Source organism: Hemibagrus wyckioides, linkage group LG06 (assembly GCF_019097595.1).
Source record: "Hemibagrus wyckioides isolate EC202008001 linkage group LG06, SWU_Hwy_1.0, whole genome shotgun sequence".
Classification (NCBI taxonomy): Eukaryota; Metazoa; Chordata; class Actinopteri; order Siluriformes; family Bagridae; genus Hemibagrus; species Hemibagrus wyckioides.
In genome coordinates this window covers 30,999,355-31,013,811 of record NC_080715.1, presented here as the reverse complement: position 1 = coordinate 31,013,811, position 14,457 = coordinate 30,999,355, and the positions used below count along the sequence as shown (strand labels likewise).

Below are 14,457 nucleotides of genomic sequence, written 5' to 3'. Positions count from 1 at the left end.
AGGTGTCATACGGATGTATAAAGCAAACAGTGAAAAGTAAGGTGCATCTAGAGCAAATCTGTTTGATTTGAATAAAAACCTCTCTGTGATATTGACTGTATAACACACACACGCACTATAGATCTCATTTGCATATTGCTACACAAACGTCTCTTCTAGCTGTAATTATGAAGATGATTGTTGTTTTGTTTATCCTTTTACAATAGCAGAAGAAGGAACAGTTTCATCAGCCGATTGTGAGTAAATATTTTTTACTCTGAATATAACTTGAGGGCAGCACGGTCGCTTAGTGGTTACTGGGGCACTGTTGCCTCACAGCAAGAATGTTCGAATCCTGGGTTTGAACAGGCAGGGACATTTCTGTGTGGAGTTTGCGTGGGTTTACTCTGGGTACTCCGGTTTCCTCCCACAGTCCAAGTACATGTTCATTAGGTTGATTGGTAATTCTAAATTGCCCATAGGAGTGTGTGTGTGTGGTTGTCTGTCTTTATGTGTGATGGACTGGTGACCTGTCCAGGGTTTACCCCTGCCTTTCACCCAATGTGTGCTGGGATAGGCTCCAGCAGATCCCCATGACCCTAATTAGTAATAAAGCGGGTATAGGCAATGGATGGATGAATATAACTTGCTTATAATAATAATATAGCTTCTAATGCAAGTAGATCAAGCTACTAACTTTGGCAAGGAGTTTATCATGAGCGGGAAATCGGCAGTTTTAACGCTTATTGAATAACAAAATGTCAGGAGTCAAGAGTAAACAAAAAACAGTTGTAAACACATACAAACACACACACACAGTATCATCTGTGTAGATCACACAGACCACCTCCTGATGTACAGAGATTGGAGAATGAATCTACAACATCTGGTTTAGACCACAATAATTCATTAGTATGTCATAGAGCCTCCTTTTCTGGCAAATACAGCATCAGTTCATCTTGGGAACAGAAAGTCCTGCACTGTGGTCAGAGGGATTTTGAGCCATTCCTCTTGCAGAAAAGTGCCCAGGTCACTACATAATGCTGGTGGAGGAAAGCGTTTCCTGACTCTCTCCTCCAAACCACTCGGTCACCAGTCCTGCTGTGTGTATTGGTGTATCATCGTCCTGATACACGGCACTATCTTCAGAGTACAGTGTTTGAAGCACTGTGGGTGCACATGCTTCTCCAGAATGGTTTAGTAGTCCATGGCAGTGAAGCAACCGTCTAGCACAATTAGTGGGAATGCCATGATATTGTAGCCCAAACCATTACTGATCCACCCTCATGCTTCACTCTAGGAGCTTCTTTGTGGCTTCTCCACAACAAACTCTCCCAGATGTGGGAAGGACAGTGAAGGTGTACTCATCGGCGAACAATACATCTTTCACATTGTCCACAACTTAAGATTCCCACTGCTGACATCGTTGGAACTGACATTTGGTATTGACATAAGTGACCAAAGGTTTGGTTATAACAGCCTGCCCGTAAATAGTGACCCTGTGGAGCTAGGTTTTGGTGGAAATTCTGCAGTGAATTAAGCAACTGAGGTTTTATGTTTTGTTTTTTTGTTTACAATCCGTGTTAGTACCCAGACGTGTCTCTCTCAGACAGCTTCCTCTTGTGTGGACAGTTACTTCTGTTCGATGTGCTTCATTCTTCATGGTGGTATGCTGACATCACCCTGGATACTGTGGGTCTTGGTACACCACAAAGACTCGCTGTCTTGAACACAGACACACCAGCGAAACAATTTGTCCTCTTTCGAGCTCTGATATGTCTCCCATTATGTTGTGTGGATTGCAATATCTTATGTACATCTGTGCTGTTGCTCTGATTCAACTTTTACACTCTACATCCCAAATGACGGACTACATTCTATGCACCTACACTACACACTATGTACTCTATCATAAGTGTATGGATTTTAGAAAGCTAGTATCATCTGGAATGAATAAAAGATTTCACCGATACACTAGGTTAAGAAGAATGCACTGAATTTTTAAAATGTTGAAAAATAAATCAGACAATGTGATCTAAAGACATTTGTAAGACATCCCGTCCACCGGAGTGTTGTCTTCCATCTTGAAAATGTTTTCTCATTCAGCACCAGTGCCTGGATAGCCCCGCCCCTCTGTTTTTAACGTAAGCAAAGCTGCAAATGTCGAGTGCATGAAGTGTCAAACGTTCTGCACTGTTTTTTTGGGGTTTCGGGTTCTTTGGGAAGTGCATTTCCTCTACTCCTTGTAGTTGTTCATGTGTAGACTAATTACACTCAAACTATTTATACTACACATTGGTATAGAATAGTGTATAAGTATGCAATTTGGAACAAACTGTGTTGCTCAGACGGTTGTAACTCAAGTGGTTAAGGCTCTGGGTTGTTGACCAAAAGATTTGGGGCTAAAGCCCCAGCACGGCCAAGCTGCCACCATTGGGCCTTGAGCAAGGCTCTTAACCTCCCCCTGCTCCAGGGGCTCTGCATCATGGCTGACCCTGTGCTCTGACCCCAACCTCCAAGGACCTGCGAAGAAAGAATTGCACTAGGCAGTAACGTATATGTGACAAATAAAGACTACTTAACTTAACAACCATTGGTCTGTTTACTGTTAAATCCTTTTAGTTTATCCCAGAGTAATGAAAGACAAAGACTGAAAACATATTCATATCTTAAATATGGAGAACAAAAGAAAAATACGTTTTTGTTTCACAACCTCCTAAAGGTTTTTAATAATTTTGGCTCAAAAAACCAAAGAACATAAGTGCTTTTTTTTCTATTTCCTGGACAGTTAGGATTATTGTGTATACTGTGTTTACTTTTTATCGTCATTTCCTTTTGCCAAAAATGCCAATAATTCAGCATATCACTACTGGACATTTTAAGATGAATGGATCAAACACCAAATCCAAATGGATCAGAGGTTTTAAAGTCAATCGAAATTTGTAGATCATCAAATACCAAGCCTTTGCATTTACCCTCATCAAGAAATCTCAATCCTGATACGGAGACGTAGGACACTTCGAATCCTAATACTATTAGAGCAAAAAGACCTGTGTGGAAGAGGAAAATCTAAATTGTGGTTTAAGTTGTTGGTTTTCTGTATGTCATGATAGAAGAACACGAGGATGATGTAAAGTAGAGATGGCACAATACCACTTCTTTTTTTCTGGATACCGAGCATCCAGCCAATATCTAGACACATTGTTTGAATATTGTTTTCTTTCAAATTTCTTTCACATTTTTTAACTGAGGCATTTCAGTTTCACGGAAAGTCATGTTCATTAGAAATCTAATAAAGTATGACGTATAAATATAGTAAAATAAGAGAAGTCTTTATATATACACAATAAAGAATACATTTCTTTTTCAAATCCCAAATCCCTTTTTTTTTTTTTAAGTTTTTATGATACTTCCTGAGATCTTCTGCTTCATCTCTCTCTCTCTCTCTCTCTCTATACACACACACACACACACACACACACACACTACCACTCAAAAGTTTGGGATCACTTGTATATTTCAGCTTGATTTCAGCTACGGAGGAAGACTCCATCAGCCAATCCATCTTGTGGGAGATGCTCCAGGAAGCATGGGGTAAAATCTCATCAGATTATCTTGAAAAATTTACAGCTAGAATGCCCAGTAATTGCTGCAAAAGGTGTTTGTTTTTTTGATGAAGGTAAAGTTTGAAGAAAACATTCATCATTTCCATCAAAATCATTATTTATATCTCTGACATGTCAGCATGTCCTGTTCTTTTGCTATATTTTCTATTCCGACTAATTTCCTGTGTGTTTCCTTGGAAAACAATAGCATTTAATAGCATTATATATATAAAAGGTGCACAATAGCACCTTCTAATTCCATGGTCTTTCCTGATGTTTCAATGCTGAAGGCGGCTGAAATACACAATAATGTCCTTTGAACAGTTGATATTGAGATATGTCTGCTACTGATGCTCTGTAAAGCCTTCATAACGGCTCTAATCTGAGGTGCTGTTAATTGGTGATTTCTGAGGCTGGTAACTCTAAATGAACTTCTCCTCTGCAGCAGAGGTCAGTTTTGGTCTTGCTTTACTGGGATGGTCTTCATGTGAGCCAGTTTCATCATGGTGCTTGATGGGTTTTGCAAATGCACTTGACAATACTGTTCTTGCAAGAACTATTCCAGAACACCTGACCTTCGTGTCTTAAAATAACAACTGACTGTTTTTTGTTGTCATTACATATGGATTACTTAAGTCCATGTGTGTTATTTCATAGTTTTGAAATCTCCAGTATTGTTCTAGAATGTAGAAAATAAATCCCTAAACAAAAAACATTGAATTAAAAGGTGTGTCCAAACTTTTGACTGGTAGTGTATATATTGTAAAGCTGCTTTGTGATGCTTGTTAAAAGTGCTTTACAAATAAAATGAATACTGATAAAGATGCTCGGTTTGGGGATCAGAGCGTAGCATCTCTATGTTGAAGTCAAGTCAAATCCATATTTCCATATGGCTCATGGACATTTTCAAATGTTACATTTTAAAGATCACCTCCATAGTCTGAATCAGGACCACAATATAAATAACAGAAGAAGAAGAAGAAGAAGCCTTTTATTGGCACACATTGCATTTCAGCACAGTGGTAATGAAAGACAATATTGATCAGGCAAAGTCAGGCTTCAAACGATGGAAATAAACATCCTGGAGCAATAGCTGAATTAATAAAGATCAAACTGAAATGATCAAAGTTCAAGTAAAGGGGAAATAAAAGGCAAATATTTGGGATTTGAAGCTGTTTTGCTGTTCTACAAAACGACTGACCGACTGACTCTGCTTTTCTTACTATTTAAGCTGACGAAAGGTGGACATTCCCAACATGCACACGAATGCAAACAAATAAAAGGCAAACTAACATTTCACCTAAAAAACCTGGTGTTCAGCTTATTTGCTAAAACGCTGCTATTTTCACTGTGACGTTTTTATACACTTGAAATATGCACGTGTCCACCACAGTCCAGTAAAAGTTTATAAATTACTGGCTAAAGTCAGCTGCTGTAGTAAATTAATGATTATAGAATGTAATAATGATAAATAATGAAAGTGGCCCAGACAAATGTGTTCTTTGGCATGATATAGTGGTTTAGCTGAGTGGAAGTGAGTTCGGAGTGTTTGACGTGAGTGCTGTTCGGCTTGCTTTGTGCACGTGTGTGTGTGTGACACACACACACTCTCTTCGGAACAAAGAGAGACCCCAGTGCCATCTTGTGTTCTAGCTCCCCAAGGTGCCCATTCAGTCAGGCAGCAAAGTGCTGCAGTAATGTCCACTGGTGCAGCAACACTACACATTACACACTCAAACCCACGTTCCTGTGTTCACAGAGCAATCACAGATCACCGTGTGTGTGTGTGTGTGTGTGTGTGTGTGTGTGTGTGTGTGTGTGCGTGCGTGTGTGTGCTGTTACCTAAAGTATGATGCTGTTAAAACATCACCACCCATAATATACACTGTTCAGGCATAACTTTATGACCACCTGCCTAATATTGTTAGTGCCCCTTTTGCTGACAAGACAGCCCTGACCCATCAAGGCATGGACTGCACTAGATCCCTGAAGGTGTGCTGTGGTATCTGGCACCAAAATGTTAGCAGCAGATCCTTTAAGTCCTGGAAATTATGATGATATATTATAATAAATTAATATAATAAATAATATATATATAATAAATTTATGATGATAAATTATAATAAACTTACAGGACTTACAGAATACTTTTGATAGATACTGTTGGTCCCCCTACTGCTGCCAAAACAGCCCTGACCCATCCTGCACTGTGCATTCTGACACCTTTCTATCAGAACCAGCATTAACTTCTTCAGCAATTTGTGTAACAGTAGCTCGTCTGTTGTATCGGATCACACGGACCAGCCTTCACTCCCCACGTGCATCAATGAGCCTTGGCCGCTCATGACCCTGTCACCGGTTCACCACTGTTCTTTCCTTGGACCACTTTTGATAGATACTGACCACTGCAGACCAGGAACACCCCACAAGAGCTGCAGTTTTGGAGATGCTCTGATCCAGTGGTCTAGCCATCACAATTTGGCCCTTCGTCAAACTCGCTCAAATCATTACACTTGTCCATTTTTCCTGCTTCTAACATCAACTTTGAGGACAAAATGTTCACTTGCTGCCTAATATATCCCACCCACTAACAGGTGCCATGATGAGGAGATCATCAGTCTTATTCAAGTCACCTCTCACTAGTCATAATGTTATGGCTGATCTGTGTATATTGTTGAATGAGTGAGAAAAGGATTAGATATTAGATTTTTGAGAATGATCATGACTCAATGTGTAGAACTGTCTGGAAGCTGTATAAGCAGTGGAGCCCTTTAGTGAAAATCTTTTTATGTAATTGATGTCACTTGCACTATATCTGTCACCTACAAACTGCTAAACTCTCTCGCTTATCTGGACTACAGTCAGCTGATATCCGCTCCATAAGGAGAATGAATCCTGATACCCAAACTTTTAGAACTGACAACTATGGCTGAAATTCTTTGAGCAAATTCTTTCATGGTGTACATTTGGCACAGCATCGAAAGTCGAAAGTCTTTGTGTGTAAATATTTTTGTAGGCCAAATTGAACTAAAGTTTCCTGCCAGATTTAAACAAAGTGAGTTTTCCTGTGTGTGTATGTGTGTGTGTGTGTAAGGGGGGGTGACATGAATATGTGTGTGTGTGTGTGTATGTAAGGGGGGTAACATGGATATGTTTGAGGGTGTGTGTGTGTGGGGGGGGGTTAACATGGATATGTATGAGTGTGTGTGTGTGTGTAAGGGGGGGTAACATGGTAACGTGTGTGTGTGAGAGAGAGAGAGAGAGAGAGAGAGAGAGAGAGAGGAAGGGGGGTGTAATATGGATGTATGTGAGTGTCTGTCTGTGTGTCTGAGTGTAAGGAGGGGTAACATGGATATGTATGATCGTCTGTGTATATGTGTGTGTGTGTGTTTGTGTGTGTGTGTTTGTACACAAAGGCGTAATATGGATGTGGGTGTGGTGTCTGAGCATGTGTATGGATATGGGTGTGTGTGTGTGAGAGTTGTACGGGTGTTTATTTGTGTGTGTGTTTGTACACACAGGGGTAATATGGATGTGGGTGTGGTGTGTGAGGGTATGTATGGGTATAAAGGTGTGTTTGTGTGTATGGGTGTACGGGGGCATGCTGTTGAGATTATAATCTGTAGATAAAACAGCAAATTGTAATGCAAGACAAGCTGAAGCTAAGCTTGTGAGTGGTTTACGAACACATCTGATCACTTGAGAAGTGATAAATCTACCTTCGCTTTCCTTTACATCATAATCGCACTGAGTCTCATAAGGATGGTAAACACGAGCAAGGGTTCTTCAGTTGCTTCATTAACACCCTCGACTGTTCTATGCTGAACTTACACTTTTATAACAGAACCTCCATAATATCATGCATCCTTGATCATACTGTATATGCAGATTAGGGGTGGTTCCAGAGGAGCCCACTTCAGCATGATTGGCCAGCCAGGTTTAATAACCGAAGTTGATTGGTTCAGGGATGAATAATCACATACACAGTCATATACAGTACAACGTGTAGTGAAATGCTTTTTACGACTGTCCTTGATTTAAAAATAGAGACAATTAATCTAAAAAGAATGAAAATAAGGTGAAAGAATAAAAATAAGACACAACATATAGGGCATATAGGGAAAATATGGTGGAAAATTGCAATAGAAAAATAATATCTGAATATAGTGATCAGATCTGAGTATGGTACAGTGATGTGGTATGAATATGAATACAGTGTTATAAAGTGGGAAAATGTGCATTGCATGTGTAGTGCAAACTGTACTTTTGTGCAATTGTGACACCCTTTTAATGCAGCTGAAGGGAGGAAGGACTCCTAGCCCCCCTAGTATTTTCTAGTAAGGGGTAAGCTGTATTTTTGTCTGATTAGTTCTTTTATAGAATGCTGATATGACTCACATATGGGGATAATGGTAAGCAAAGACTGTATCATAAGAAGTTTCATATTATTTGTCAGTCATATATCATACAGACCTCATTTACCATCACATTGCATCCCAAGCAAGAGTCATACACCCATCAGGCATAACATTATGACTGCCTGCCTAATATTGTGTTAGTCCCCCTTTTGCTGCCATAACAGCCCTGACCCATCGAGGCATGGACTCCACTAGATCCCTGAAGGTGTGCTGTGGTATCTGGAACTAGGATGTTAGCAATTTACAGGACTTAAAGAATACTTTTGATAGATACTGACCACTGCAGACCGGAAACACCCCATAAGAGCTGCAGTTTTGGAGATGCTCTGATCCAGTGGTCTAGAATTTTTTGAACTATTGTATCTTGAACCAGCCTTTTAAACGTGCATAAGATCACGTACAGCTGGTAGCACTGCTGCCTCACAGCCTCAAGGTTTCGATCCTGAGCTCAGGTTACTGAGTCCCCTAAACTCTCCAGTTTCTTACCACTATTCAAAAACATGCATGTAGGTAAATTGGCAAGGATAGATTGCCCCTAGCTATGTATGTCTTCAGTCTGACACAAGGTTAAAAAAAAAAGTAAAAGACATAGGGTAATTCTTGGGTGATTTTCTCTGCATATTGTATTTGAATAGCTTGACATTAGAGGGGCAATGAAGAAGGACAATGCTCCTGTCCTTTCTAATGATGGCTGCCGTTTCAGAGATTTCTTTCTTCGGCTGAGGCAATTTGATTCTCTTGCCGTTCACTGATGCCTGCCACAAATACTAATCTCTCTCTCTCTCTCTCTCTCTCTCTCTCTCTCATTTTCTTTCAGGTTGGGGCTACTTGCCCTGAGTTGCAAAGCTGCTTAACCGAAGTCCACCCTGATCCAAGTTTACTAGTCCTGATCTGTGCCTTGTCTCTAACCTGGGATCCCTACTGACCATCGCCATGTAAAATAACCCAAGTTTCCATAAAACCTTTTTAACAGGAATTTTCTCTTTCTGACACTTGCCCAAATTCAAGTACAGGCTTAGAACATTCCCTTCATAGGCAAATAACCTACCACTTTAAACCTATTTGAAAATACTCTCCATTTTCCTGGCCCTGTCCATCTTCTAGCAGCAACCATTCGGCCCTCTCTCGCCACAGCGGTCCTGCCATCCAGGCCCCGCTCCCACCAGGCGCCCAGCATGGCACCCCAGGGGCGGGAGCACCTGGTGGCGAGGGAGCAGCAGCAGGGTGCGCGAAGACGAAGCCCTCATCTCCGCCACACGCTGAGCCCCGAAAACCTGAGGAGCCTAGCCGAGCGCGGCGGCACTGAAGCGGCAGCAGCTGGCACGGCAGGACTCACACGAGCTAACAGTGACACAGACCTGGTCAGTTCACAGGGTCGCTCTTCCCTTACAGCCTCCACGCTGGAGTTCACCCTTGGGCGTGGACAGAACCTAGTCATCTCCTGGGACATCAAGGAGGAGGTTGATGCTACTGACTGGATCGGACTCTATCACATAGGTATGAGTTGATAAATTATTATAACATAGCAGAATCTTAATTCTGTAATTGTGAGAATAAGACTAGTTTGGGTTTAAAACAGAACAGGAAACCTGATGGATGATTTGAGGTTTTCTGGATATCTAGAGATTCTAAATTTCACCTTGGTCACATCACTTGACCTATAAAGTAGTAACTTTGACTTTTCAGCATTAGATCAGGGTATAGATCATGTCTGAGATCCTGGAGCCTCAGTGCTGAAACTTAAGCCTTTTAATTACACTCATGGGAAGCCTGAATGTCCCTGAGTTGGCAAAGCTACCATTCTCCTGATGCTGGAGGAAGAGGACTGAAGGAATTGTTCCCCGTGTCTAAAATGCATGGTTTTAGATAATAAATGGAACACAAGCTGAACACATAGACAGAGGGTCTTTCCCTATTCCTGCCTTGATATACTGTAGTATATAAGAGAGAGAGAGAGAGAGAGAGAGAGCTAAGAAATCCATCTGGGCACCTTGCCTTGGGTTATTGACCCATAGGCCTCAGTACTTCATTACCTTCACAGGGGGCTCATCCCAGGGGTGCTCTACATTTCCGCAAGTAAGCAGACATTCAGTGAAGGCGTCAATGTGAGCTGCCTCTTACTTCAACATTAAGCAGGACTTATATAAGCATACATAAGCATGTCTGAGTGTGACAAAGCATAAAGAGCATTGTTTGCATTACAGTATATTAGTATGTAAAGTTATATTACTTGTGCATACTGTACTGTATTGTTAATTGTTAGTTTTTCCTTACTCTGCTTGGAGACACCTATTTGGTTTGTGTTGCTTATCCTTTTAATAGTCATATAGTCTAAATTTTGTTGTAAACCTTTAGCTATTTTAGACACTGAGATCACAGTGAGACCACATCATGGAGCAGCTCCTTCATAATGAGTTCTGGGTGCATTTAAAGGTCATTTTTTAAGATGACTGAAGAATCAGGAGATGACCAGCCACAATATAGTGATTAAGAGTTTATTGTGTGCACAAAGAAAGCCTAGGCACTCTATAATCTAAATGTAAGTTAACAGTCAACTTTTATACTGATAAAAGTTATGTGCGTGCAAAAGACACACTCGGATATGGATTTCCCCCAAGGCAAGGACAGGGGAAAAAAGCATAAAAATAAAAAAGATCAAGGGCAAAAACACTGTGAGCCAATAAAACAGATATGTGATTACAACAATCACATGGAATTGGTCTCAGATCATTAAATTGTTGCATTCCGGGCAAAAAAATAAATAGAAATAATCAGAAATAATTTATTTACACTATATCGAGCTCACTCATAACAACAAAAAGCTGTTTTTTTCTATAAGGGAAAAAATAACATCACTGTAATAATCATAATAATAAAACATAATAATAAAAGTTAATGTTAAATAAACAAGGAGCATGTGAGGCTTTTCAGCACTTTTCACTATCCAGTCAACCGGTTCTAATATTTTGGTCAGTTTTGTGTTCATTGAGGAACATGTCATTGTATTTCATTCTATTCTTTCAGGCAGTATTTATTATTAAATAATAATAAAAAATAATAATAATAAAAAAGATTTGACAAATTGTGACTTTAAAACCCTGATCTATGAAGGAGCTACAGTCAGTATGAACATCTGTATCAGTGAATATGCTAGAAACTTAAGCACAGTCTCTGGCTTCAGATAATATTCAGTTGTTGAAAATATCTCAAGGCTCTACACTGGGATCGATTTCATCTACGTTACTCAAAGTAGGTTACACAAATATTTCCGAATGCATATACTGACATGGTTTTGTTTGTGCAATTCACGAAAGTAGTTTTGTCCATGGATATTTCTGAATGTTAGCCCTGATTTCAGCTTCATCATCCTGACAGTCCTTCTAGTAAATGTCTACAGGTTCAGAAATGAATGTCCATAGTAGTCATATTAGTCACTATAAACACAGCTACTTGTGCTTTTTTCTGTCAGATGAGACCTGTCTCTCGAATATGTGGGACTGCAAGAACCGTGGTGTGAACGGCACGCAGTGTGGTCAGATAGTCTGGAGGCTGGAAGCTGGACCATACTTTCTGGATGGTCAGTATGGCTGCAGTTTGCTAACGCTTTCTTTTTTTTCATTACTTCAATAAGGAATATGATCTATGGCTGTTTATTCTCTTCTAGCTGAGACCAGAATTTGCTTCAAATACTATCATGGTTTGACTGGAGCTTTGAGAGCCACAACACCCTGCATCACAGTCAAGAATCCTCGATTTTCGGTCTGTCTTTAAAATGCATTACTACATATACAGTAATGTTTACACACACATACACCGATCAGGCATAACATTATGAGCAGTGAGAGTTGACGTGAATAAGACTGAGTAGCTCCTCATCATGGCACCTGTTAGTGGGTGGGATATATTAGGCAGCAAGTGAACATTTTGTCCTTGAAGTTGATGTTAGAAGCAGGAAAAATGGACAAGTGTAAGGATTTGAGCAAGTTTGACAAAGGGCCAAATTATGATGGCTAGACCACTGGATCAGAGCATCTCCAAAACTGCAGCTCTTGTGGGGTGTTCCTGGTCTGCAGTGGTCAGTATCTATCAAAAGTGCTCCAAGGAAGTAACAGGGCTGAACCGGCAACAGGGTCATGGGCGGCCAAGGCTCATTGATGCACGAGGGGAGTGAAGGCTGGCCCGTGTGATCGGATCCAACAGACGAGCTACTGTTGCTCAGATTGCTGAAGAAGTTAATGCTGGTTCTGATAGACAGGTGTCAGAATACACAGTATGGGTCAGGGCTGTGTCTGGCAGCAAAAGTGGGACCAACACAATTTTGGACAGGCGGTCATAATGTTATGCCTGGTCGATCGGTGTATATATCTTCTAGGTTTCTATTCATTCATGTTAGCTGAATAGTTTAAGTCAGGAAAAGCACTATAATACAGGGTCAATACAGGGTCAATACAGACCCTTTTAAGTACAGATGATCTTTATATCTTTATATCTTTTGTTGTTAACAGCTAATTACTTACATTTTCTATGTCACATCAAGCCAGATGCTTAGGTTTATCTCACCATGACCCACGGTGAGATAAACAGTATAAATACGTGTGTATGAAGTAGTCAGAGTTGTGCATGTGTGTAGAAAGGAAAAGAAAAGAAAGAGAGAGTAAAAGAAGAAGAAGAAGAAGACAGCGTGAGAGAGATTCAGATAGTGATCTCGCTGTGTTGTATAGGCTGACAGCCAAGGAGAAGGACAGCCGACTTCAGACACGAGCCGAAAACTGCTCAGCTTCACCCTGTCAGGTCAGTGGATCTGTGACCGAGTCCAAAAGTTTAGAGCTTTTTATCTCATTAGTTATCAAAAACATTATATTTGCTAAAAGATAGATCTTAAATGAAATGTCTTATTTGACGTAATAGAATATTAATTGATCATATCACTCCTCACCGATGATGAATGATTTTATTTGTTATATTGAGTCAGTATCAGGTATTGGTTGTAACACTGCGTCTAAATAATCCACGGGCTACAAGGATTTCTCTAAAATAATTAGTGTCAGTTTTAAATATATAAAAAATATAGAGAATATAAAATGTGTATTCATTTGGACGATGCAAAAGAAAAAGCTTGTGATGTAAGCAGCGGTCATTGTGACTGTGCCGTGATCTGGCTCTGTAGATGTCCGAGCCGTGGGATTGAAGAAAGGCATGTTTTTTAATCCGGACCCTTATCTAAAGATGAGCATTCACCCGGGCAAGAGGAGTGGCTTCCCAACCTTCTCCCACCATGGCCAAGAGAGACGATCTGGCATTACAACCAACACTACAAACCCTGTGTGGCATGGAGAGGTGACACACACACACACACACACAAAGACACACACCATAGACCACACACACACACAGACCATATAGACACTCACACACACCATGCACAACTCACACACACAAATAAACACACAAACTATACAGACACTTACACACACCATACACCACTCACACTCATGCACAAACACACATACACACCATACAGACACTCACACACTCCATGCACAACTCACACACACACACAAATACACACACTTACACACACACACACCACACAGACACTCACATTTAGACACCACACACACCATACACCACTCACACTTACACACAGACACTCCATGCACCACACACAAACACACACACACCCCACACACACACCATACAGACACTCACATTCACACACACCACACAATCACACACACCCCACACACACACCATACAGACACTCACATTCACACACACCACACACATACCATACAGACACTCACATTCACACACACCACACACATACCATACAGACACTCACATTCACACACACCACACACACACACACACCACACACACACCACACACACACCATACAGACACTCACATTCACACACATACCATACAGACACTCACATTCACACACACCACACACACACACACCACACACACACCATACAGACACTCACATTCACACACACCACACAATCACACACACCCCACACACACACCATACAGACACTCACATTCACACACACCACACACACACACACACCACACACACACACCATACAGACACTCACATTCACACACACCACACACACACACCATACAGACACTCACATTCACACACACCACACACACACACACACCATACAGACACTCACATTCACACACACCACACACACACCATACAGACACTCACATTCACACACACCACACAATCACACACACCCCACACACACACCATACAGACACTCACATTCACACACACCACACACACACACACACACCACACACACACCATACAGACACTCACATTCACACACACCACACACACACCATACAGACACTCACATTCACTCACACACACACACACACACCAAACAGACACTCACATTCACACACACACACACACAGACACATCAATCAGA

At 40.9% G+C, this 14,457-nt stretch overlaps 1 protein-coding gene across 2 annotated transcripts in view; it reads left to right on the top strand.

Moving 5' to 3' along the window:
- The window catches only part of hecw2a (HECT, C2 and WW domain containing E3 ubiquitin protein ligase 2a), a 38,387-nt gene that overhangs the window by 1,979 nt on the left and 21,951 nt on the right, over positions 1-14,457 (top strand). For both annotated transcript variants that reach the window (XM_058392881.1, XM_058392879.1), the window contains exons 2-6: positions 8,820-9,499; positions 11,472-11,579; positions 11,667-11,761; positions 12,724-12,793; positions 13,170-13,339. In XM_058392881.1, coding sequence (XP_058248864.1) covers positions 9,178-9,499; positions 11,472-11,579; positions 11,667-11,761; positions 12,724-12,793; positions 13,170-13,339 — 765 coding nt within the window. In that variant the 5' untranslated portion in view covers positions 8,820-9,177. The remainder of the gene's footprint in view (positions 1-8,819; positions 9,500-11,471; positions 11,580-11,666; positions 11,762-12,723; positions 12,794-13,169; positions 13,340-14,457) is intronic.